The 26059-nt window shown below is 37.4% G+C and overlaps 1 protein-coding gene and 1 pseudogene across 4 annotated transcripts in view; one reads left to right on the plus strand and one right to left on the minus strand.

Annotated features, from left to right (window-relative positions):
- The window catches only part of LOC148870654 (ultraviolet-B receptor UVR8-like), a 32560-nt pseudogene extending 16726 nt beyond the window's left edge, over nt 1-15834 (plus strand). The window contains exons 8-13 of the transcript XR_016107267.1: nt 1356-1531; nt 1704-1764; nt 13579-13680; nt 14257-14347; nt 15422-15465; nt 15582-15834. The product of XR_016107267.1 is annotated as an ultraviolet-B receptor UVR8-like (transcript). The remainder of the gene's footprint in view (nt 1-1355; nt 1532-1703; nt 1765-13578; nt 13681-14256; nt 14348-15421; nt 15466-15581) is intronic.
- A 5-nt stretch (nt 15835-15839) lies between these two features.
- On the minus strand, nt 15840-25248 carry LOC148870655 (transcription factor EMB1444-like). 3 transcript variants are annotated; one of them, XM_088971455.1, is made up of 11 exons: nt 24851-25248; nt 23913-24738; nt 23130-23336; nt 22255-22342; nt 22115-22156; nt 21666-21722; nt 19523-20776; nt 19280-19381; nt 18266-18403; nt 16122-16247; nt 15840-16037 (listed from the first exon to the last, which is right to left on the minus strand). In XM_088971455.1, exons 2-11 carry the CDS (start codon nt 24008-24010, stop codon nt 15948-15950), a joined length of 2202 nt encoding a protein of 733 aa, XP_088827581.1. In that variant the 5' UTR covers nt 24011-24738; nt 24851-25248; the 3' UTR covers nt 15840-15947. The 3 variants fall into 3 exon arrangements, with proteins under 3 accessions (XP_088827581.1, XP_088827582.1, XP_088827583.1); XM_088971456.1 differs by having other exon boundaries at nt 24509-24738; nt 24851-25219; XM_088971457.1 differs by having other exon boundaries at nt 21666-21741; nt 24851-25217.
- Nucleotides 25249-26059: the final 811 nt, after the last annotated feature.

Consider the following 26059-nt stretch of genomic DNA (forward strand, 5'->3'; position numbering starts at 1 on the left):
AAGCAACGGCCATATCTTTCAAGGTTCAACTAAATCTAAGGAGGAACTAATAGAGAGCATCACCATCAAAGTAGTACATTGGTAAAAACAAGCATACTGTTCAAGGAGTTTTCAGTTCAAATGAACTGTTCAAGGGTGTAATGCAGTAGCTAACTCATCTTCTATCAAGGATTTTGTTTAGGACAGTTGAGTCCCTTCAGCAGCTAAAAGAATTAAGCTTAATTTTGATAGGAGCTCTTTTGGCAATGCAGGACCATCCGGTATTGGGGAAGTTTTTTAGAGATGCGGAATGAAAGGTGATGGCTCTCTATTCTGGTCCAATAGTGGTGGGAGACTTTTTGTTTTTGGTAGAAGTGGGAGGCTCACTTAGAGCAGAAGCTTTGGCCGTCATCCAAGGACTGAAATTAGCGAAATAGTGGGGTGCTAATAGATAGAAGTGGACGGTGATTCTAAGCTAGTGATAGGGTGGATGCAAACAAAGAACTTGGGGGTGTATAACAAGGGATTAGGGGGTGGGGGGGGGCGGTTGTTGTGCTGCTTTGTAATCAATTTCAGCACTCTGTATTCTGACTGTTGCAACATTTTTAAATTTTAATTATTAATCGAGAGTTGCTGATAAAAAATAATTGAACGTTACTGTTTCCAAGAAAAAATTTCAAATGTTCTAGAATAATCAGAATCTTAAGTTTGTATGAGTTTTGATCAGGAGTTATATATATAGCCAACCCCACATAGTTGGGATAAGGCATGGACGATGATACATTACATAAATACATACATATAAAGTAAATGCTAATTCAATTGGATAAAATTTGGGAAGTTACAGTAACGATGTAGAATTGTATAATCACTAATTATGATAAGTATTTGGGTAAGGTTTTATTTCTAAATTTCAAGAATGTTGACAAACCCCTCTCTGATAAACGATTGAGTGTTCAATTAAGTTGAAATTTGGCTGCCTAGATCTTAAATTCACACCAAGAAATCTGGTCCAGTTTGGCAAAAGTCGAGATGGTATTAGTGCTATGGGTCAAATTACATGGGTGTGGTAGTTTCAGTGAGTTATTTCAAGATTTGTTCAACTTATTTCTAAACTGTTTCACGTAGACTTGTCTTGATATTTTTCATACTACTAACTGCCCTTCAGTATAAGATGAAGAAATCATACAGAGCTGGTAAAAAGACATGATAAAATACTGAATAGGATGTTCATTGAAATGGGGCAAACATCATGATTATAGATTTCTATTTACATTTTTCTCATTGTTTTAGGTTATGTTATTATCTGTTAGGACTTTGAGGTAAATGGTACAAGAAAGCAAGGTTTTGGTTTCTTATGGTTGTTTTTGATCCAGTGTGGGCAGGGAAGTACAGATGATGAGTTGAGTCCAGCTTGTGTATCATCTCTCTTGGGTATCCAGATAGAGGGAGTTGCTGCTGGACTATGGCATACGATTTGCATTTCAATTCAAGGTGATGTGTATGCCTTTGGAGGAAATCAGTTTGGACAGTTGGGTATGACCAAGCTGAGGTACACATAATATTACCCATCTCTGACTGGTGACTTGCTTTTTATTTCTTTTATCCAAGTGAAACAACAAAAAACAGTTGTTATCATAGGCATGATTTCCATTGAATAGCTACAAGGATGGGCTACTCTGGCCCAGTTCTGCGTTATTATAGGCATGATTTCCATTGAGTAGCTACAAGGATGGGCTACTCTGGCCCAGTTCTGCAATGATGTATATGGGGATTGCAGTATTGGTGCACCCTCTATAGTTCATCATTGGTGTAACTTCCACCAGATAGGCATGATTTCCATTGAGTAGCTACAAGGATGGGCTACTTTGGCCCAGTTCTGCAATGATGTATGTTGAAGATTAATTAGTTTTATGATGTTTTTTTGAGTAGATGTTTTATGTCAGTTGTTAGATAGGAGGTGGGGGCCACAGTAGTTATGTGAGTCCAAATTTTATTATGTTTTTGGGTGTTATATATGCTGTTTTATGTTTTGCCGCCCTATAAGGGCATAGTTATCTTTGTACTGTTCTATTATTTTAGTATAAATAATAAGTGAAGGGGGCGGCCAGATTATTGTTCTCTTTTCTTTCCAACTTCTCTTCTTCTCCTTCTCTCTTTTTTCTCTCTTCAAGAAACTACTTTTCTTTTATATTTTTTAATTCAACAAATTTCTACTTGGTATCAGAGCATCGGCTAGGGTTTCTTGAAGCATTTAGCCTTTAGATCAGTTGACTGCATGAAGTAGTAAAGGGCTGATTGATCTGCTATAGATTGCTTAGTTTTTGGAGTTTTTGGTGGGATCTAGTCATCAGGAAGGTGATCTACTGTTCGGCATCAAAATCAGGAAGAACTGGAGTACGGGGAAGAGTCCCAGAAAAGTTGGACTATTTGTTTTTGATCTGATCTTGGGCACCCAGGTATTGTTAGTTTTCTTTTGATTTTCTGAAGAGGGTGGTTTGGTTTTTGAAATTTTCTAGGCCTCTCAGAGCAATTCATTTTCCTCTCTATTAGGAGGCGTGGGGAGGAGAGAGATTTCCCTCCATCTAGGGTTTTCTTCTTTCAGAAGGATTGGTTTCTGTGTGTGTGATGTTAAATTATTTTTTGAAGGTCTCCAATCATTTTTTTTTCTTACTGTTGAACTGTTTGAAGTAAGATGAAGAATTGGAATACCGAGATGAAATCTATCGGTATTGTGGGACTGGTGTTGGAAATAGTAGTGATATTTTTGGGTTTGGGATCATTAATACAATAAAACTTAATGGTACAAATTATTTGGAGTGGGCACAATCAGTTAAGATGGCTATTGGTGCCCGTGGAAAATTAAGGTATCTCACTGGGGAGGAGAAGAAACCTGATACAGACTCTTCCCGATGGGTGCAGGAGAATTACATGGTAATGTTTTGGCTGTGTAATTGTATGTTACCTCATATTGCAAAAAATTTTCTTTGGGCTAATACTGCTAGGGAGATTTGGGATAGAGTGACTGAAACCTACTCTTAGAAGCGAAATGAGGCCAGAGCCTATCAATTAAGAAATCAGGTGATAAGTATGATACAGGGAGAAAAACTTCTTGCTGTGTATTTCTCCATGCTGAAAACCCTATGGAAGGAAATAGATCACTTAAAAACTGTGGTATGGGAAAGTGTAAATGATGCAACAAATTATCACAGATTGGTAGAGAGGAATAGGGTTTTTGAGTTCTTGGCAAGTCTGAACCCTGAATTTGACATTGCTAGGCAGCATATTCTTTTTAGGGAGGGTGTGACACTCTCTCAGGCCTATGCCTTCGTCTCTGGAGAGGAGAGCAGGTGGAATGTAATGTTAAGACAGCTTGGGATTAACCGGTCGGTTATGGTTGGTACAACAAAACCTAAGCCGAATGGAGACAGGGGGAGTGATGAGACTAGAAGGGAAGATAAGGACTTGGTGTGTGATTATTGCAAGAAGCCTAAGCATATTAGGGACATTTGTTGGAAGTTTCATCCAATTCTTATGCCTGCTCGGATAAGAGACAAGAAGGGAAATGCAAATGTAGCCACTGCAGGAGACTCTTTAGCCCTTCTCTCCCAAACTGATTGGGAATCCATTGTAGTAGTAGCAGTGAGAACAGAATTGGAGAGGTTTGGGCAACTTATGAGTAAGAATGATTCACCTAGCTCTAGCCTTCCAGATGGATAGCAGAATGCAGGAGCCAACTACACTACTTCCTTTGCACATATAGGTAGTTCATATGCAACTGCAATTCTTGCATCCACTTCAGGTAAGGAGGGACTTCTTTGGGTTATAGGCTCAGGAGCATTTGAGCATACGACTAATGCCCCTACCATTTTTAGTTCCTATCAATTATGCTCTGGTAGAGACAGTCTCTACAGTAGATGGTTCACATGTGCCCATTGCTGGGAAGGGAACAGTTAGAGTGATCAATGATATAACTTTGTCTTTTGTTTTACATGTCCCTAGACTTCACACCAACCTACTGTCTGTTAGTTCTTTAACAAAAAATTTGAATTGTTCCGTGATCTTTTTTCTTGGTAATTGTGTTTTGCAGGATCTGGAGTCAAAGAAGATGATTGGGAGTGGTCGTGAGGTGAATGGAGTCTACATTCTGGATGAGATTCCGAGACATCAGGGCCATCATGTTAGCAGCAGTAGTAGTAGTGGGTCATAGTGAACCAGATTATGCTTTGGCACAATTGCTTGGGACATTACTCTTTTAGTTCTTTGAAATGTCTTTTCCCAAAGTTGTTTGAGTTTGTTCAATTATCTACTTTGGGGTGTGAGAGTTGTCTGTTAGGAAAGCATTGTGGACAGTCTTTTAATCCAAGTAATAAAAGAAGTACTTCTGCTTTTGATATTGTTCACACTGATGTATGGGGGCATGTCATATCCCTTCCATGGGAGGATTTCATTATTTTCTCTTGTTTTTGGATAACTATACACGATGTTCTTGGATATATTTGATGAGATCACGTGATGAGGTTCCTAACTTGGTACAACAGTTCCACCAGATGGCTCTCACACAATTTGGAGTGAAAACTAAGGCTTTTAGATCAGATAATGCCAGAGAGTATTTATAGAAGGACTTGACCACGTATCTCTTAGAACATGGTGTAGTTCATCAAAGCAGTTATGCATATACACCGCAACAGAATGGAGTTGCTGAGAGGAAAAACAAACACAATGTGGAGGTGGCAAGGAATCTTATGGTGTGTGCTTCAGTTCATGTGCAGTTCTTACAGCCGTGTATTTGATTAACCGTGTTCCTTCATGGACATTGGGGTTTAAGGTGCCGTTTAGCCTTCTTTTTCCAGATGGAGAGATATTTCATATACCTTTGAGGATTTTTGGTTGTGTTTCTTTTGTTCACATTCTTGGCCCTCATCGCAAAAAATTGGATCCCAAGGCCAAGAAATGTGTTTTTCTTGGGTATGTTCAGAACCAAAAGGGGTATTGCTGTTATGACCCAGTGTCGAAAGCAGATTTGTCACTATGGATGTTACATTCTTTGAATCCACATTCTTCTTCTCGAGTGGTTCTCCTTAGGGGGAGAGTTTTGGGGAGGAGAACTCACAATCTGTTCCTCCTCTTGTTTTTGTGGTGCCTCCATCTATTTAGCCAACATCTACATCAGTTCAGCCAACACCTGCACCTCCAGTTTCATTACTTGAGCCACTACGGGTAGCCTCACAGAAATATCAGCGCCTGCAGATGATGGTTAACTCCACACATCCTCAACCCACACCACTCTCTGTCAGCCCTTCTGAAACTCCAAATTTGATAGATATAGTTCCAAGTATTCCTCTTGAGCCTGAGCCTGAGCCTATTATGTTTTCTGATAATAATGTTTTTGTCCCTAACACCATTGTTGCAGCTGATTCCACTGACCTTGATCTTCCCATTGCACTTCATAAGGGGAAGAGAAAGTGTACAACCCACTGCATTTCACACCATCTTTCCTACAGTGCCTTATCACCCTCTTACCGTGCTTTTCTTTCTTCCCTGGATTTTGTGTCTATACCTAGGAATGTTACTGAGGCTCTCTCCAAACCCGAGTGGAAAACAACCATGCAAGATGAGATTGATGCTTTGGTCAAAAACCAAACTTGGGAAATAGTTGATCTCCCCCCAGACAAGGAGGCAGTCGGATGTAGATGGGTATTCACAGTGAAGTATAAGGCCGATGGCAAGATAGAGAGGTACAAGGCAAGGTTGGTAGCAAAAGGGTATACTCAAATCTATAGTGTTGATTATTTGGAAACCTTTGCACTAGTGCTAAGATGAGTTCAGTTCGTATCCTTTTATCTCTAGCAGCCACCTATTCGTGGCCTATGTTCCAGTTTGATGTCAAAAATGCTTTCCTCAATGGTGGTTTACAAGAGGAGGTATATATGGACATTCTAACAGGCTTTTATGAAAATGTTGGTAAAGGAAAGGTGTGCGGACTTTGAAAATCTCTGTATGGACTGAAATGGTCACCTAGGGCTTGGTTTGACAGGTTCAGAGGGGCATTCATCCGTTTTGGATACACACACAGACACAATCTGATCACACCCTCTTTGTGAAGAGGAGAGATGCTTTGGTGTCAATTTTGATTGTGTATGTGGATGATATAGTGGTGACATAAAATGATGTGGAGGAGATTGATGATCTCAAAAAATCATTGTAGCAAGAATTTGAGATCAAAGATCTTGGTGAGTTCAAATACTTCTTAGGGATTGAAGTTGCAAGATCCAAGCATGGGATCTTCATTTCACAGAGAGTATGTACTTGACCTATTGCAGGAGACTGGGAAGTTGGGGACCAAACCAACAGACACTCCTATTGATCCAAATCACAGAATTAATGGTGCGGATGGTGAGTTGATAAAGGATGTGGGGAGATATCAAAGAATGGTGGGCCGACTGCTATATTTGTGTATGACATGACCGGGTGTTCCTTATGCTGTCGGTGTTGTGAGTCAGTACATGCGTGCACCTCGGGTTCAACACTGGAAGCTATTGAGAGAATACTTGCATATCTGAAAAAGCACCCTTGCAGAGGCATTCTTTTCTCAAATCATGAGAATCTGAAGCTAGAATCCTATATAGATGCAGACTGGGTAAGATGCTTAGATGACAGGAGGTCTACATCAAGAGTGTGTACCTTTGTAGGTGGAAACTTGATCTCCTGGAAGAGTAAGAAGCAAGCGGTTGTGGCAAGGTCAAGTGTAGAGGCTGAGTATAGATCCATGGCTCATGGTGTCTCAGAACTTCTTTGGGTTAAATCTCTTTTGAGTGACATTGGGGTATAAGCAGAGGAACCTATGATGTTATACTGTGACAATTAGGCTGCAATCAATATTGCGCACAATCCAATTCAGCATGATAGGACAAAGCATATTGAAGTTGATAGACACTTTATAAGAGAAAGGGTAACAACCAGAGAAGTTTGTTTGCCTTACGTCTCTTCAGAGTTGTAGCCGGTTGACGTTCCCACTAAAGGGGTGGCAAAGAACAAGCTTGAACATGATCTACGCAAGTTGGGAATGTGTGACATTTACTCCCAACTTGATGCGTTGAAGATTAATTAGTTTTATGATGTTTTATGTTAGTTGTTAGATAGGAGGTAGGGACCACAATAGTTATGTGAGTCCAAATTTTATTATGTTTTTGAGTGTTATATATGTTGTTTTATGTTTTGCCACCCTATAAGGGCATAATTGTCTTTGTATTGCTCTATTATTTTAGTATAAATAATAAGTGAAGGGGGCAACCAGATTATTGCTCTCTTTTCTTTCCAACTTCTCTTATTCTCTTATTCTCTTTCTCTCTTCAAGAAACTACTTTTCTTTTACATTTTTTAATTCAGCAGATTTCTACTTTGTATATGGGGATTGCAGTATTCAGCAGATACCTGATGTGTAAGGAGGTACTTTTTATTTTCAATCTAGGATATCAAATTTTTGGACCTTTCTCAAAGATATGTTAGAGCCAAAAAGTATAACTTAACCACCCAAGGGTTGGTTGCTCCTCTACCCTCCGGTGGTCATAGATGTGAGGAAAGAATCTAGAGGTAAAGGTCCACCCTGAATACATGGCCTTTTATTGAAGAGGTCTCTAAGGGCTCAATTCATTGTACATTACCAATAGGAGAATGAATGTTTGCCACTGTCTAATATTGGATGGGTATTGCCATTAAGTGTGGTGGTACTGGGACTTTTTAGTCAAAATATGATCATATGAAGAGGTCTCTAAGGGCTCAATTCATTGTACAATTCCATTAGGAGAATGAATGTGTACCATTGCCTTATATTGGATGAGTATTGCCATTAAGTATGGTGGTACTGGTTTTTTAGTCAAGATATGATTATATGAAATTAAATGAAGCATACATTTGTTGCTAAACAAGATGCTGGTATTAAATCTAGAAATGGTGGTACTGGTTTTTTAGTCAAGATATGATTATATGAAATTAAATGAAGCATACATTTGTTGCTAAACAAGATGCTGGTATTAAATCTAGAAAGAACTCTAGTTTGTGTAATATGTTTTTAACTATTTTGTCAATTCATTGCTTATGAAGAATAAAAGAAATGTTTTTTTTTTTTTTTTTTTTCTGATTGATTCGCTGGTGAAATTTTATTGATGAAAAGGGATATATAAAAAGGCTATACAGATAGTATAGTCAGTATATATGTAAGAAGAAAAATTGGATTTTGAGAAGATAGGATTGTTTAGAAAGATGCAAAATCAAAAGAAAGTAGTAGAAATCAGAGTTCAAGAGGGGAGAAGATGAAGAAGAAGGTGGCGGCAACTTGAGTTCAGAGAGAGATTTTCGAACATAATCTCTTCTCTTACACCCTTAATTCTATTTTATTAAGTTAAACTTTGGTAATTTACAAAGAAGCCCTTAGTTGGGTAGAAAATTAAAAAGACATAACATAAGAAAGAATATGCCCAGATTAAGGCCCATTACAACAAAGAACATAAAAGATAAAAAGGATAAACAGCAAGTTGAGCATAGATGTCAATCATGCCAAGCTTGCCAGTATCATGTTGAAGTTTAGCCTTGGGAATGCCCTTGGTGAGGAAATCTGCTAACTGTCCTTTAGAGGTGATGAAAGGTAGACACATTTCACCAGAAGCCACTTTTCTCGAATGAAGTGTCTATCAACTTCAATATGCTTAGTTCTGTCATGTTGCACTGGGTTGTGAGCAATGTTGATGGCGGCCTGATTATCACAGTATAACATCATTGGCTTATCATGCTCAATACCCAGTTCCTCCACCAATGATTTAAGCCACAAATTTCAGAAACTCCATGTGCCATGGCTTTGCATTCTGCTTTGGCTGAAGATCGAGCAACAACTGATTGTTCCTTGCTTCTCCAAGAGACAATGTTACTTGCCACCAAGCTACAGTACCCAGAGGTAGATTTTCTATCATCAATGTTTTCAGCCCAGTTAGCATCTGTGTAGGCTTCAAGTTTCATATGGCCATGCTTGGCAAATAGAATTCCCTTTCCAAGGGAGCCATTCAAATAACACAGAATCCGCTCTACTATTGCCATATGAGTATCCCTAGGAGCATGCATGAACTGACTGATGTAGCTGACAACGTATGCAATGTCTGGCCGAGTCATGCATAGATAAAGAAGTTTTCCAAGTAGTCTCTGGAAGACTCCCTTGTCTTCTAACAATATTCTATCTGAAGCAGAGAGTTTATGGCTCATATCAATAGGAGTAGCAACTGGTTTAGCACCCATCTTCCCTGTTTCAGAGAGTAAATCAAGAACATACTTCCTCTGAGAGATAAGAATCCCATCCTTGGATCTAGCAACTTCTATGCCAAGAAAGTATCTCAATTCCCCTAGATATTTGATCGCAAGCTCTGTATGAAGGAAAGATTTGAGATCATTAATTCCTGAGACATCATTACTAGTCTCAACAATATCATCAACATACACAATCAGGTAAACAACTTCGAATCTTCTCCTCTTCACAAAGAGTGTATGATTAGACTGTGTCTGTACATAGCCAAAGCTAACAAGGGCAGCCCTAAACCTTTCAACCCATGCTCTAGGGGACTGCTTGAGTCCATAAAGAGATCTCTTCAGCCTGCAGACCTTTCCTTTCATATCAGTTTCATACATCCCTGGAGGAAGAGACATATAAACCTCATGTAATTCTCCATTCAGAAATGCATTCTTTACATCCAGTTGATAAAATGGTCAGTCTGAGTGTGCAACCAAAGATGGAAGAACTCTTACAGAAGTCATCTTGGCAACAGGGGCAAAGGTCTCTAGATAATCAATCCCATATGTTTGTGTATAGCCTTTTGCAATCAGCCTAGCCTTGTACCTTTCAATGGTGCCATCAACATGATATTTGATAGTAAAGACCCACTTACAACCTACTGGATCTTTCCCTTCAGGCAAATCAACCACTTTCCAAGTGTCATTCTGTGTAGGACATCAATTTCTGTTATCATAGCATCCCTCCATTCTAGAATATTAAGAGCTTTTGACACAGACCTGGGAATTGGGTTAGAGGCAACAGAAGAAAGGTAGGCAAAATATAAAGGAGAGAGCAAATTATAAGAAAGGTGTTTGGAAATGCAATGTGCAGTACACTTCCTTTTTCCTTTCCTAACAGCAATGTGGATATCAAGGTCTGGGAAGGATGGCTCCAAAGGGGCTGTAACAGTATCTGTTGTCTCATCTGTAACTGGAAGTGCATGAGGCTCATGTGTTGTAGGGGAAACAACCTGCTCATTTATGGTTCTTTGCCTTTGATACATCCTGGGATTAAAAAGAGGGCGAGGAGGTAAAGGGGGAGGAATAAGAACATTGGAATGAGAGTGAAGTGACTGATTCTCCCTTGATTCATTTGAAGGAGGAAGAGACTTAGCAAAAGACTCAACTGGGACAGGAAGAGGAAGAGCAAACACCTGTGACAAATCCTCCCCCTTTGGACAATGTCTCTCTAGAGAGGAACCATAAAAGGAAGAAAGCTCATCAAAGGTGACATCCATTGAGACATATCGAGTGCCACTCTTTGGATCAAAACAACAGTAACCCTTCTGTGTGGGGGAATAACCAAGGAAGATACACTTGTGGGCTTTTGGTTCAAATTTATACACTTGGGATATGTACATAACAGGTGCAACCAAAGACACGAAGAGGAATAGGAAAAAGATCATTGTGTGAATGAAGGAGACTGAAGGGAGATTTAAACCCTAAAACCTTGGATGGCATACAATTTATAAGGTAGGTAGCAGTGAGAACAACATCACCCCAAAACTTTGTAGGGACATGTGAGGCATATAGAATACTTCTTGCAACTTCAACAATGTCTATTTTTTCTTTTAGCAACTCCATTCTGTTCTGGGGTCTTAAGACAGGAGCTTTGATGAATAACCCCTAAATCAGTGAGATAGCAAGTCAAGTTTTTCTCAAAATATTCTTTTGCATTGTCGGATCTGAAAATTTTAATCTTGGTACCAAACTGGGTTAGGACAAATTCATGGAATTGCCTCACAAGTCTGGGAACTTCATCACGAGACTTCATAAAAAATATCCAAGTGAACCGAGAAAAGTCATCAATGAACAAGATAAAATATTTGTAGCCACCCATAGAGGGTAAGTGGTAAGGCCCCCACATCAAAGTGCACAATATTAAAAGGAGAAGAAGATCTTTTATTACTCAAAGGATAACTGTTTCTACAATGTTTTGACAGTTCACAAGACTTGCAATGAAGACTGGACAAACTAATTCCCTTAAACAGTTCTAGGAATGATTTAATGCAGAAAAAGAAAGATGACCCAAACGAAAATGACATAACATGACTCGACTGATGGACTCTGTAGATGTAGACCCAAAAACAACTTTTCCAAGTTGTTCATGGCACTGTCCAAGAGTATCTAACAGGTATATTCCATTCGCCTCACAACCACTCCCAATCACCTTTTGAGACTTCAGATCCTGAAAAACACAGTAGGAAAGGAAGAATGTTACACAACAGTTTAATGACTTAGTTAGGCTACTTACAGATAACAAGTTTGTATTTAGTCTAGGTACATGAAGAGTAGAAGGAAGAACCAAGGAGTTTGTAGCCTTGATGGTTCCCTTGCCGGAAATAGGGGCAAGAGAGCCATCAGCTAGGGTGATTTTGTCACATCCCGGAAGTAAATCATATGAAACAAACAAAGTAGAAAGGCTGGTAATTAAAGCCCATATAGAAGCAAATTTTTTTCTGCAATTGTAGAATTTCCAATGTTCACTGGACTAGAAAATGACAACCGGCCCGACATAAAATATTGTGGATCTGGAACCAACCCAGGTTTGTAGTTTTTAGACCTAGAACTGAACCAATCAATTCTCGGGATAATTGGGTCTGAGTCGTCTAAACCAATAGACCCAATTATAATAAATAAATAAATAAATGTTTAATATATTTTAAACATTATATATTATACATTATATATATTATGTATATAGCTCGGGTCGGGACTGGGTAGAACCGGTTCCAAACTGATAATAATTAGAACACTATATTAGGAGTTTAGGACCCAGAACTGACCCGTTGGTTCCAGTTCCTGGAATCAGAACTGGCCCAATTAGTTTGGGCCCATCAGGTCTGTTGGCTAGGAGGACCCGACCCATTGACAAGCCCTAATGGCAATAAAATCTATTCATGATTTTTTGTTGCGCCTCTTACTCCTGATACATGAGGCTTACCCTAGCTACACCCATTAAAGTTAATGCAAGTACTTGCCATCCCCTAAAGATATCACCTGTGGATTAACAAGAAAGTTCCTCCAAATTCTTTATCTAACGGTTGACTGATCTCTATTACTATAGTCTTTGGGTTGATACTTGTTTGAAAAAATCCTGGCATTTTTTCCTCAAATTGTCTAAGAGTGGCTGTTCTTGTGCACCTCCATGATATCTTCCCCTTCTTCTAAGTAGGGAGGAGAAAAGGCCAAAATAAAGTATCTATATCCTAGTGGTTGGTCCCCTTGGTAATAAAGATAGTGAAAAGTGTTAGCAAATATCTGTCACAAAAATTAGGTGGGTATTGGTTTGACAACTTGCCTTGCAAAGAAGGAAAATATGAGGTAAGAGAGTCCCAATATGGTCTTCTCAATCTTTACAGGCTATTTCATTTGGTTTTGTGGGTAACGGTATTTCTCCTTTTCTTGCTATTTTCTAATGCATGAAATGCTTTTTTTGGGTCAATATTTCTTCTTGTCTAGGAAACTATGAAAACAAATTGACCATTGCAACAGCTCTATCAAGTCATGGACTGTAGGATTTAATGAAGACTAATGCTCTATCAGCAGTTTAGTATGGAAATAAAACATGACTATGCAGCAATGTATTAGCATGCATTCTGTCCAACATGAATCCCTGGAAAGAAAATATTTTCCACCTTACCATGTATTAGCATGGTAGAACCCGTCAACAACTAAAAGCTCAATTTTGGGAGTTAGCTGGACCGCAGGGCTTAGGAAACTCATTGTGCTGGAGTCCTGGGCATGTAAAATGAAAACCAGATTACGTAAGTCAAGTGCAAATGGAAGAGCTAATTAGTCAGTTCATGGAAATGGAGTCAAGTAAAAAACTACTAAATTAGCTCTTAGATTGATTTAGATTATTGGGCAGCAGTTATGCCAATTAATTCCATTATTTAGTTACAAATAGCTAGTTTGTATCCTTGCTACTTTACTAAAAACTGTTATTGAATAGCATGTAGCTGATTAGCTTTTGTCCAATCTGTGCTTCCCACCCATGACATCTAGGCCAAATTTGAATTTTTGTCACATGAATACATCAAAACAGGTTCTGTTCTTCTCATAAAAGGGCCCTGTACCTATGTCAAACATGTGACTACCCACACGACACTTCAGGGGGACTGTACTTGTTGACACATGTAATATGTGATCAAGGAACCTCAAACTCCTAAGGAAAAAAATTGGACATGAGAGTTTTAATGCTTAATAGTTCAATATCATTTTTTTTTATAAGATTAATAGTTCATTATTTAGTTTAATATAATTGCTCTTTATTTTGCGTAGTATGGCTCACTTTATGAAAGAAAATGCCAAAGGTTTCAACTGCATACAGTCCATCCCTCTCAGGACCCATATGGCTGGACCAACATTGGCCATTGGGTAATGGTACTTTTTAATCCTTGTTTGCTTAGTACTATTTCCATTCACTTATTTATCTATATTTAATTTTTTTTCAGTAATTATCATCATTATTTATATAACATTAAAGATATATCTTTAAAAATATAAATTAAAACTAAAGTATAACAGCCAACTCCCTAAATCTTATTTTTATCTTGGGCTTGCCGAGTCCAACACCTAGTACACATCAAATTTTGACACTCTTTCCGGTACCAATAAAATAGATTTGAATTTGAATCCAATTTAGATGATCCTAACTATCTTTATTTTGGTAGGAATCCTAACTATCCAGTTTATCAGCTTAGTTTGTTGTTCTGTGAATTGGATTGTATGCTGTCTAGTGAAAATGAATATAAGGGATATTTGGTATCACCTGGATGTCCCATGCAATCTCCCTCTACCCATTTGTGTATTTGTTGCAAGTCTTACTACATTTTGTACTGACCCTGCAGTCTAAACCAAGGTTACTAGTACCACTGATTTCCTCCTGTTAGAAACAGTGTTCTGTCCATTGGAGGTATTTGATACTGGAATTAAGCACTTAATGGGTTTATGATTCAGGTTCTTCCTAAGCTCTTGGATGCCCCAAGTTTGGAGAATAGGAGTGCAAAATTTGTTTCTTGTGGAGCTCGGCACAGTTCTGTGATCACAGGTATGCCTTCAAAGTACAGGCAATTTCCTTGGTATAGACTACTATTTGGCCTTGCTAGTAACTGAGCATCATCACCCTTTAACCTTTGGATTCATATTACATAAAACTAGATAGTTCCAATTTATTGGGTGTGACCCTCGTTTCCTGGTGGTCTGACATCACATTGTACCACTCTCCTGGATTCATCAAACCTTCAAGCCATGTTTGGTTTGAAGGAAAAGGTAGGGAAAGGAAAGGAAAGTTAGGGAAACCTTCACAAATCTTGTATAGGTTTCCCTACCTTTCCTTTCTTTTCCCTACTTTTTCCTTCAAACCAAACATAGCCTCAAGGGAAGCTATGGTCCAGTATTTTGATTTTGTTTTCTTCTCTTTTAGGAAATTATGGCCATTCATCCAGCCACTCATGTATTATTTACTAAGGATGAAAAAAAGGCAAGTCTCTTATTTATAAATCAACATCGTTGATGAATCCATTCACTTCAAAACCTTATTAGTGGAAACTGTCATTAGTCATGCAACTATAAAAACCAGAAACAAACTATAAGTGATTGATATGATGGTATGGTGATTTACCAATGCTTGGGAAGATTTTTTTGATAAGTATGCTTGGGAAGACATTCCTGTGTTCTTTTTGCTTTTGTAACATAAGCATTTGACGTAATGCACACATACTTGGAACTTGAAAAGAAAAACAAAAAGGCAAAGCAGAGGAAGTGTTGTCAACAGCATTTCAGCGTAAGTGCCATTTTAAAATGTAAATGGGCCAATCTTAAGATATGCTGAAGTTTTGTTGTCACACCTTCCATACGAGTGGAGGACAGTCAACTTGCTTGCTCCTCCATTCGCTTCGTCTGACATTTTTCTGCTGTGTCATCTCCAACTCAAGGAAATACTAATAAAAGAGGTACATCGTACATGTGAGAAGAGGCACGCCGGGATGATAGAATTCCTGGGGATTTATTGAAAGGTAGGATCATAATTGTAGTTAAAGTAGCATGTTGCTAAAGGTAAGCCTTGTGCGGATGAGTCAACCTGACTCGTTTTAACTTTTATGTTTGTGGCTCTGAATTGAAGATGATGGAAAAGTATTCTGCTGGGGATGGAACAAGTATGGCCAGGTATGGTTTTAGCCATTTGATTGATTTGACCTAACATAAACTTGATCTACTCGGCATCACAGATTCTTATTGTATGTGCTGCTGGTTGAATGGCAACTTGGTTTGGGTGATGTCAGCGACCGCAACCTACCTTGTCAGGTTCCCCTAGATGGTGGCACACGCTGGTGCTGGCTGAGTCACCAATTTGAGACAAACTTATTCAGAGGCTGATGCAGTTTTGTTAGGACGTTAGTTCTTTTTTTCCCCTTTCTTGACTAATGTAGGTCATCTGTATGTTATCTACATTATATGTACATGTAAAATATAAATTTAATGCATGCATGAATCATGATTCTTTCATGGTCGAGAAGACCATGACTTTTTCTTCTCTGTCGTTTGCAAGAAAATAATCGCTCGTGTTGTGCAACATAAATAATCATTATGTATATCTTTAGTCCGATACAAACTTGGAGAGTTTCCATATCATTAAGAGCGAAAAAGCATCAAAACTTGCATGCGATGGAATTGCCGCTCCGCTGTAATAACTGCATCAAGGGCCAGAATACATCCGTTCTTTGAAAACCACTCGAAGCCTGCATTAGTACAAATTGATTAGTGTAATTTCTATGCAAAGTAAAACATATCTTTAGTATCTAACCACGTCTATAGCTAATTACCTCGACAATAAAATGGGCCCAGATTTTGTTCGACCGGCTCTCCATTACGCCTTTTAAGATGGTCAGCTCTAGGTGTCGGATAACTTGAGCAATTTCGAGGAATAGTCCATGTTCGTCACATAACATCTACAACGAATGAGAAAAAAAACCAGTTATATAATATTAAAAGCAATAACTATCCTCTGGATTGGTTTGCCCTATCAAACGAACCATAGGAATCCATCCATTGACTTGGGGCGACCAAGTCTGGATTGCAGCAAATTCCAAAAAGATAATCACTTAGGGTGGTATTTATCAAAGATTCAGTGTGTGATCAGCCTAAACCAACCCCAGTTGGTTGAGCCTGAGGTGGCGTTTGATAACATTTTCCAGACCTCTCAAGTCTGAAAATGTTATTTTTCAAACGCCACCTATGTTTGGGTTGAATATAAAAAAAAGACCTGAAATGCATTTTTAGATCTTAAACCTAAAGACCCAGGCCAGGCATTGAATGCCGTCAGATGCACTTCGACCTGGCCAAAGTCTAAAGTGTCCTTGATATTTTTAATAATGACATTATACTCATTTAAACTCGATCAAAGCCTATTCGATTTGTTGCCATGAAATGGGAAGGGAGACTGCGATGGAGAACTCGAAGAAACCCTACGATGGAGATCTCACTGGACTGAAAATCTCTCAAATCCCATCCCCCCCTCTGTCTCCCTCTTCGAGATCGACCGCCATAAAGCTTTGGAGTTGGGATTGGGTGTAAGGTTTTGTTGTTTGGGGACTAGGATTCATCAACTCATTCTTCTGTAGTTCTATCTAGATTCGAAACCAAGAAAACTACTGGCAAGTTTTCTCCCTGATGGCGAAGGCACCACAGACTGGTTACGACACTCTCTCCATCTCTTCTCCACTCCCAATCATTGTCATCTCCGTTCCATTCACTTTCTCTACAACTAATGTAAAATAGAATACTATTGCAAGTGATGTAAAATTAATTATTAAATATTTGAATAGTTTTTAAGATATTAATTTGTTAATTATTAAATATTTTTTAATTGTTTCATAGACTTTATTATTATTTTAATTCTTAATAATTTATTTTTGATTTATAAATTTATACATATTTTCCAATTCTATTATTATTAATTATTTTTAAATTTTTAAAATTTTATTTGTATTAATTATTAATTATTTTTAAATTTATTAATTATTAAATATTTTAATACTTTTAAGATATTAATTTGCTAATTATTAAATATTTTCTCATTGCTTCATGGACTTTATTAATTTTTTCATTATTATTTTAACTTTTAATTATTTATTTTTAATTTATAAGTTTATACATATTTTTCAATTTTATTATTATTTTTTATTTTTATAATTTATTCATATTTTTAATATTACTTTTGAATTTAATAATTTATTTTTTATGAAATAATGCAAATTGAACTCAAAATTATCAAATAGTTTGTTTTAAGGCTAAAATAGTAAAATCAAGGAATTTCAGATGACGAAGGTTCGATCCAACACAAACAGCCTTATATATTCAGAGCCTCTACAAAGTAGAAAAACATTATTCCTTTTCAGATTTCAGACACTTTTAATATCTTTTTAACTTTCCAGATTTCAGATTTCAGATTTATCAAACGCCACCTAAGTTGGGTGTTGTGTCTATGGTTATGCTAGGTCAAATACTATTGACCGTCTAACCTCTAATACAAGAAAAAAACAATAATAAAAATAAAATAAAATAAAAATGTTAAACAAAATTCATACTTGTAAGTAGCTTATGCCTCTTTTAGTAAATCTATATGAAAAATCTTAGTTCAAGGACAGGTTGCTATTTATAACCATAAGAATCAAAACCGGTTTGTGGGTCATATGAGAAAACAGTAATAAGTACAAATACCCAGGTATAGACATTTTGGCTTGGCCAAATTATGATTTTTTTTTTTTTTTTTATTTTGCATCATAAGGTGATCATCAATTCTAGTCCAAATCAAGATGTTGATGCTAGAATCCAACACCAAACAGTTCTGGAAATGGGTTCGCCAGTTTGGTTTGCATCATTATGATTACAATACTATTAAAGTTGAAGCATTACGTTCTTATGAAAAATAGACTGGTAGGTTGAAACTGAAATTATTAGAAAATACCTCAATGAGCATGTGTCCTGGGTAGTCCAGATCTTCCACCACTATAGGGCACGCTCCTAGTAGAGTTCCCATTTGAAAGGGCCTGGTGCCATTCTGGTGACTCTGGCTTCCAGATTTCCAGTTCTTACAACCAATGTTCTGAAAAGGAAAAAAGAAAAAGTTATACAATTATGCTATAGTGCTAGGAACCTCTAAATAATGGTGGTGGTTAATTTTGGTTAATCAGAACCAGTAACAGTTAGTCGTACTCTTAGGGGGTGTTTTCCGGTATGTAAAAATATCATACACATTGTTGAGAACCCCCTTAATTGATTTTCAAAAGCAAAACTAAAAAAAAAAAAGAAAAAAAGAAAAGTAAAACTTAAATCGACCTTGCTTGCAATGGGTTCAACCCTAACCTCTGCAACACCCAACAGCAATGATTTTTAGGTTTTACAAGCAGATGTTCCATGATTTTAAGATGCCCACTCTTATTCATTTTAATTTTATGGGGTAAGAATTATATGTTTTGTGAATGTAACAATTGCTATGAACAAAACCATCATATAGGTGATTTTGTCATCTCCAAGATCTATGTATAAGAGTAAAAGTTCATGGTGATCGATCAGGTCAAGAGAAAGCATGGTCTATTGGTGTTTAACTATGAACATAAATACAGATACAGTGACTGATCAAAAAATAAATACATGTACAGTGTTTCCCTGTTAAGATATGGCTGCTACTGCTGGAATATGATAACCAATACAAACTACATGATAAACTAGACCAGTGGTTCCAAAGATATGAATCTAATTCATTTTTGTCAAAATATAGTGTTTCATGTGGAGTGTGAGATTTACATCTTGAAATATGCTTCAAGTCCATTTACAAAATAAGTATCTCAAAGAGAATCCTTTACCTGATCAACAGTTTCAATTGGAGAAAGATAATTTGAGTTTGTTAAGATTGCATTCTATAAAATCCAATGGTTGGAAGTGCAAACCAAATAAAAGAAGCATATGAAAGATCTGATACCTTTGGACGCATGCACTGCCCCAATTTCTTGGCTTGATTTGCAACACTTCTTAAGAACAGCATGTGCTTAATAGTTTGGTCTAATAGCGCATCAATGCTAAACTGTTGTTACAGAACATAAAAAAGGAAAAATGAGAAGCTAACCCACAGTATTAAAACTGCAACAAGGAAAAATAAGTGGATATTTTTCCCACCAAAAAATAAAAAGAAAACCAGGGGAAAGAGTTGGTACAAAATCACCACCTTTGCACCATTTGGGACAAGTTCTCGTAATTCCTTAACGCGATCTTGAATCATCTGTCTGTCCCTAGGCCTTGGCCTCTGAATATCAATGGATTTGGACTTTCTTTGATTAACATGAGACGACTTTGAGCCCCTCTTAGATCCAAACTCCTTTTTTCTTTGTTCTTTGTCAATCACTTTGCTCATCATGCTTGTCAATGAAGATGCCCCAGGTTGAGTGGTACTAGTAACCTGTTTTCCTCCTGACACAATTGAAGACCTCAATTTGTACCATGGAACAGAATCATCTCCTACCAACAGCCTACCTTCAGATGGACACTGTGTTTGGTAAGAAGCACCTAGCTGCCCTGAGGAAGTAGTTAGTGAGACATTGTTAGATCTGTAAGATGCAGTATCATCGGAAGAACCATATAAGTTGGCAACCATGGCACCCAAGAGATGTTCAGCATCACTTCCTTTCTTAAAACATGAATTAGATTCCACATCTGCTTGCTCAATTCTCCCGGTGAGATCTCTATGCCAGGTTGGATTTGATCTCCCACATATATCCTGGCATGGAATAGTTGAGTCAAATAGGAATTCATTGGTTCCTCTCTGAAAATCTGGGCCAAGTGCTTTGTATAGCTCAGATTCTATGGAAAATTTTGAAAAGCCACTGATGTCAATCTGATCCATCTCATCAATAGTCTCATATCTGAATGGTTGATCCATCATATCTCCAACCGGATAAAAATCCATGTTCAAATTTGTGTCTCCTATGTTAGGACCATCACATTGATAAGAGGCCTGCAAACCTTCCTCAAGAGAAGGAAAACTAAACATGTTTCCTTCCATTATCTCCGAATGGTTAGCATTCATAAACTGATTTTGAATCACTGACGCTTCTTCAGAAGAGTCCATTGACAGAACATCAAACTCAGCATCCTTTGTGCTTCTGAGGACCTGAAAGCTGTCTTGAACAAATGATAGTGGCATAAACTGGTGACTTATATTTGACAGTTTGATTTCTGTTGTCTGAGAATCATCCCAAAAAAATGGATTCTTCATTAATGCTTCTGTTTGGATTGGATTTAGCATGTTACTGGGAATAGCAAATGGATCAGCTAAGTTCTCCAAGAAGAGAGATGCCAGTGAGGATGGTTGAAGAGCTAGGAGGTCCTTTCTTAAAGTTAAAGGCAGGGGAGTTCCTCCAATATACTGAAGGGTGTTGAACATGTCCTTGATAAGAGCAACCAGCATAAGATCTTCATCAACCTGGCATGACAAGTGGAAAGACTATGAGACAAGGCACTTACGATCAAAGATCACAAATAAACACATACTACTGTAAAAAAAATCAAATAGGCCATCATCAACCTTGTACTATTCTAATATCAGTTGGTTATACTGTTATAGCATAGTGACCAATACAAACTTAAGTACAGGTCTTGTTGAACATAGGAAATACTTCTATCATATGTAAAATTTCCTTGAAGCCATATCAAGCTATAACAAAATGCCAAAAATAAATAAATAAATAAAATTTGTGATTTAGATACCCTGCCTCCTGGCATGATAGATCATTAGATCTTGGTATACTAAGTACCTTTTTTATAAGATTAAGACTTGTAAAACAATCAAGGAAAAAAGAATCTTTGAGCATAATGTCATGGAAAAAAAAGAACCTTCATGGAAAGAAAAACCGAATGTCATACTTAATAAATGTTATATCTAAGGATGGTGATCCCAGTTTCAGCAGATGAGCAACCGATGAAAGAATTGTAACACACACTAAAACACTCTGAACAATTTGGAGCAAGGCAAAACCAATTCTGCTATGCATGGAGGGTGCAGGGATATGGGGATTGAGATGCCCATGTTATGCTTGCATAAAGGGAAAAAGATCAAGTGATCTTTGAGCCACTTAACCAAGGGGTCTTCTGGGTCCAACACCATGCAGACCAAACTTGATGTCACTGGAACTGTCTAAAGACCAAAAATCAGAGTCCATTTTCTCAACTAGATAATACTACATGACTTGTAAGACCCTTACAAAGTCATAGCATTGGAACTTAATAAATCAACTAGAGAGTTCTCAGTCTATGTGTATATGATCCAAGACATGTTTTGTAGTCAATGTGTTAAGCTGGCAACATTCACGTACCATTTCCAGAGAGCCAAGTTGCACAACGCCATGTGTAACAGGTACAAGTAAAATCGTCTGCAAAACCATACTTCACCTATGATAATCATATTGTTAGAGAATATCAACCTATTCAAGGATCTAACCTAACAGCTTAAGCTTTTAGATTGGATGGTTCTTTGAGATGGTACCAGAGTCACTTTGAACAAGTGGTCTAGTGTTCGATCCTTATTACCCCCATTATATAATTAGTTAAGTTTCAGTACAAGGTATGGGTGGGCCTGTGCTTGTACACACACTTCAAGCCCAATGGGCTTTCATGTGAGGGGCATGTTAGAGAATATCAACCTATTCAAGGATCTCACCTAACAGCTTAAGCTTTTAGGTTGGATGGTTCTTTGAGACATATCTATGTTATGGTGCCAAATAACAGAAACAGATACAACTCCCTTTTTCTGGGAAGAAATTACCTTGATACCAGCTGCAAACTGAAGTGCCCATTCATCTGGATACTATATACGGAATGAACTGAATCAGTTTGGTCTCTGACTAGCACTTGCAATATAAGTATCAATTATCTTGACAGAAGGTACTTTGCTTGAAGACTCACCTCAGCCAACTTAGAGTTGATACCAGTGTAGACCTTGTCAGAAAAAATCCAACAATGCTTTGCTGAAGATGCAACTTTGCCAACAGTCCTGATTGAGTAACATATTAATTAATTATGCAATTATAATAATCACCCTGGGAACAACTGAAATTGGAGTGGTACTGTTGCAAAATCTTTGAGAGATGTCGAAATTATATTTCATAGCTTGAGTTTATAAAGCTTCCATGGAAATAAATATCAGCTTGTAATTATATAACATTGGATACGCCTTGCCAAGGTCCATTGCTGATCAACTATGTAAATACCTAGGCACCCAGTTCAAGGCTGAGAACCAGGGTCATGTGGTCAACAACAGGAAAGCTGAGGGATTGGAAAGACAGTTATTTTACTATCCATTTTGTTGTTTATCCAATATATCTTTAAATCATTTGACCTTGAATGATGATATAACTACATTAATTAGCATCAGGCTCTGAATAATTATAATTTATGATTTATTAACTGTTGCCTCTCAAATCAATATTGCAAGATAACCATAGTAGCTTCAAAAATGTACATATGTTATCCTGTGACGAACATGTTAGCAATATTTAAAAGCAAACACTTTCATTTCTGAGTTGGTCGTGCACCTTTTTTTCATGGAAAATCAAAGCTGAAGCATTAGAAAGACTCAGTAATATAATGATGATGAAGAATTGCCTTAATTGTACTAGTGCTTCATCAGAAGCATTAACAGAACAGAACAAACACCCATATAATTTGTAATTTGATGGATATATAATAGCCTTAATCATTTGATTGCATGAAATTCATTTTATAAGCAGTACAGAGGGACAAAAAATTTGCAATTTTAGTAGCTAAGAAAATAAACATACCCTTCTCCAAGTGAGTAAACTTGGCATGACATATTTGCTACTGCTAAACCAATTGGATATTCCACAGAAGTTCCATCTGATGTGCTTGTTTCACATTGGAAAGATTTAAACCCATTTATCTCCTTTAAGCAGACATCGTCTGATATACTTTCAACCGGCTCTACTGACTTTGGATAATCACAATATCCATCTTCCCAGGTCAAAAGCCTGAAAAAAAGAAGAAAACTGATTAGAAATTTGACAATAAGGAAGTAGAGTTATTAGAGTTGTTTAATCTTTTGTCATTGCCCCTCGTCCTGACAATTGATTTTTCTACTCTCTACACCTTTAACAACCAATATTCAACAGTCTAAGCATCTAAAAATTTTGTCAACTAGGAAGATAATGACGTTTATCATTCAATTCAAATTATCCTCTTAGAGATACAAGTTGTGTTATGGTAAAATAATCACTTTGCATGTTCTAATGCCGCCAACAGTCTCAGAAATATAATCCATATAAGAGGAATGCCATTGTAATGCAAATGATGAAGAATAGTGGGGTAGTTTGTTCTCTTGTGATTCAAGGGCTTGATTGACTCTGTTGTTAGGAACTTGCTATTTGCTTAGTTCAAATTAATAGAACCTGGTCCACTAATTAGGGCACCACTTATCGGTTAAATAGCTTATAAGCAGTTTATTTAGATTTTTAAGGAATAAAAAAAGACAGCAAAAAGTACGAAACAAACAATAATATAGCTAATAGCTCTTTCCCTAACTGAACAATGTCCCGGAAACAACTTACATTCGACTCTGGTGCTTAAGCTTCCAAAAAACTGCATATTTCCACTGTGAATTAACGCACAGACTCCTCAGCAACTGCCTCAGTACATTAGTCCCCATCTGTTGACTATCGGGCGGGGGGGAGAACAGGTTTACGAACACAAACTAGCCAAATTAATTAACACCTTACCCTTCCCTAACTACCTCTATACGAGCCTCGTCCAGCCTGTTTTCTGCGTAAACCAGCTCGTCGTTTTATCGGTGGCACTTTCGAACCAAGCAGCAAAAAGTCCATTACAGACAACTCTCAAGAAAAGCTACTAATTTGTTCGAAGGTTATATACAATTTAATCAACATTGTAAGCAATATTCAGCTCCGTGGCTTGCAAAATCTCTTGAAGGAGAAGCTTTGCCATTAAATCAAAGCTTAGAATGAAATATTTCGATATCTTCAAAATTCTCTAAGACACAGTACACAGCTAGAGAAACACAAGTTTTTGAAGGAAGAAGGCAAAGGAGAAGGTATCAAGTTCCGTGATTCCAATGCTATATTTCTTCTAATCAAACAGAATTTACGTAAACTTCAATTTTCTTCAGCGACTAGACATCACTACTCACAATAGAAACTTGAGTAATTCCATCAGATCGTTTTAAGAGGCAACACTCTTTCTGTTTTCGTAATTCTTCTGAATCGAAACAAAAGTCGAATTGCTTAAAGCTCCACTAAGACCGCACGGAGTAATCTTCTCTTCCTCTTATCTGATATTGAGAGAAGGTCAGATTCTACTGAACCCAGCTGGCTAGCTCGACGAGATAACTTCATCGACTTCAGTCTGTGTGCAAATGTTCTGCTCAAAGAAATCACCAAAACCTCCTGGAATTAGCTACCAATACCAAATTAAAATTTGAGACAAAAACTAAACACCGACCAACCAAAACCACCGTGATTATCGCTAGTACCTTTTTCGCCTGTCACGAATGGAAAAGTATTCACGAGCTATGCTTCTCGTTAGACTTCATCTTCGGAGAAACCAAAATCTCGTCGATCTCAAGAGTTCTTCCACCAAATTATCACAGACAGAAGTCAAAACAAAAACCCAAGCATTATGGATTCGTAAATCTATGCAAATTAAAAGCTATCAAAGATTTGCCCTAGAAATCTGAAGATATTCGAAGAAAAAGAAGAAGAAGGGATCAAGCCGCTCTTTCTGTGGCGACTAGGACTAGGAGGAGATCAGGAGATGCAAAACATGTCTCTCTCAATCCCCACTGCTACGAGTGTTTCTGCAGAGACCAGACCATCGAGCGTCTATTTAAATACTAAATAGCCGCCCCCGCCACACACTCGTTCTCTTTCCGGATTTGAAAATTGTCAAGAACTGAATTAAAGAACCCCAAGTGGGGTTCCGGGCCCACATCGACAAATATTGATGTGGGCCTGTGGACTTTGGAGTTTGCGTATGGATAGTCGCTTTTGCGGTCGGCTTAAGGGATAGACACGTGTAGGTAGTAAAAGGGTAATTTTGTACTTTTAAACGGAATAGAAAGTATTTAATTACAAAAGAACCTCCCACATTATGAAATAGTAAGGCGTAAGCGCTTCGACAAACGTAAATAACAACCGGGTGGATGACCCACCCGCTATTGACCTTTATTTTTTTTTATTTTTATTTTTAAATAGAATTAGCTTTGCCTTGCGTTTGCCTTGCTTTCATCACCCAAAGACAAACACAAAAAAGCACCAAACAAGTTTCTTCTGTAATCCATGTCGTAATGCCTTTCGTAATTGGTGATTACTTTTCCAAATTTATATCATTACCGACATGATTTTTAAGGGTTAATCCGAAATTAACCAAATTATAATTTTGTTAGTATTCTTGGCCTTGTATAAATATTATTTTCTTTTTCTAAACTAACCAAATTATAAATAATATCATAGTTTTAGCTCGCTAACAAACGAGATCAAGGTTTTCCTTCCATGTATTGTTGTGGCGCCACCTTGAACTAGATGAAGTGATGTTATGGTGAGACACACCTATAAATTAAATTAAATGCCTTGATTATTCTTGATACTAGCTCTTCATTAAAATCATGTTTTAGTAAAACTGAACGGGTAAAAGCTGTATAATAAATAAAGCTGTATTTGAAAACTATGCAAATGGAGTATAA

The sequence above is a fragment of the Nelumbo lutea genome, chromosome 2, assembly GCF_056320005.1.
Source record: "Nelumbo lutea isolate HS-2025 chromosome 2, American lotus-T2T, whole genome shotgun sequence".
NCBI lineage: Eukaryota > Viridiplantae > Streptophyta > Magnoliopsida > Proteales > Nelumbonaceae > Nelumbo > Nelumbo lutea.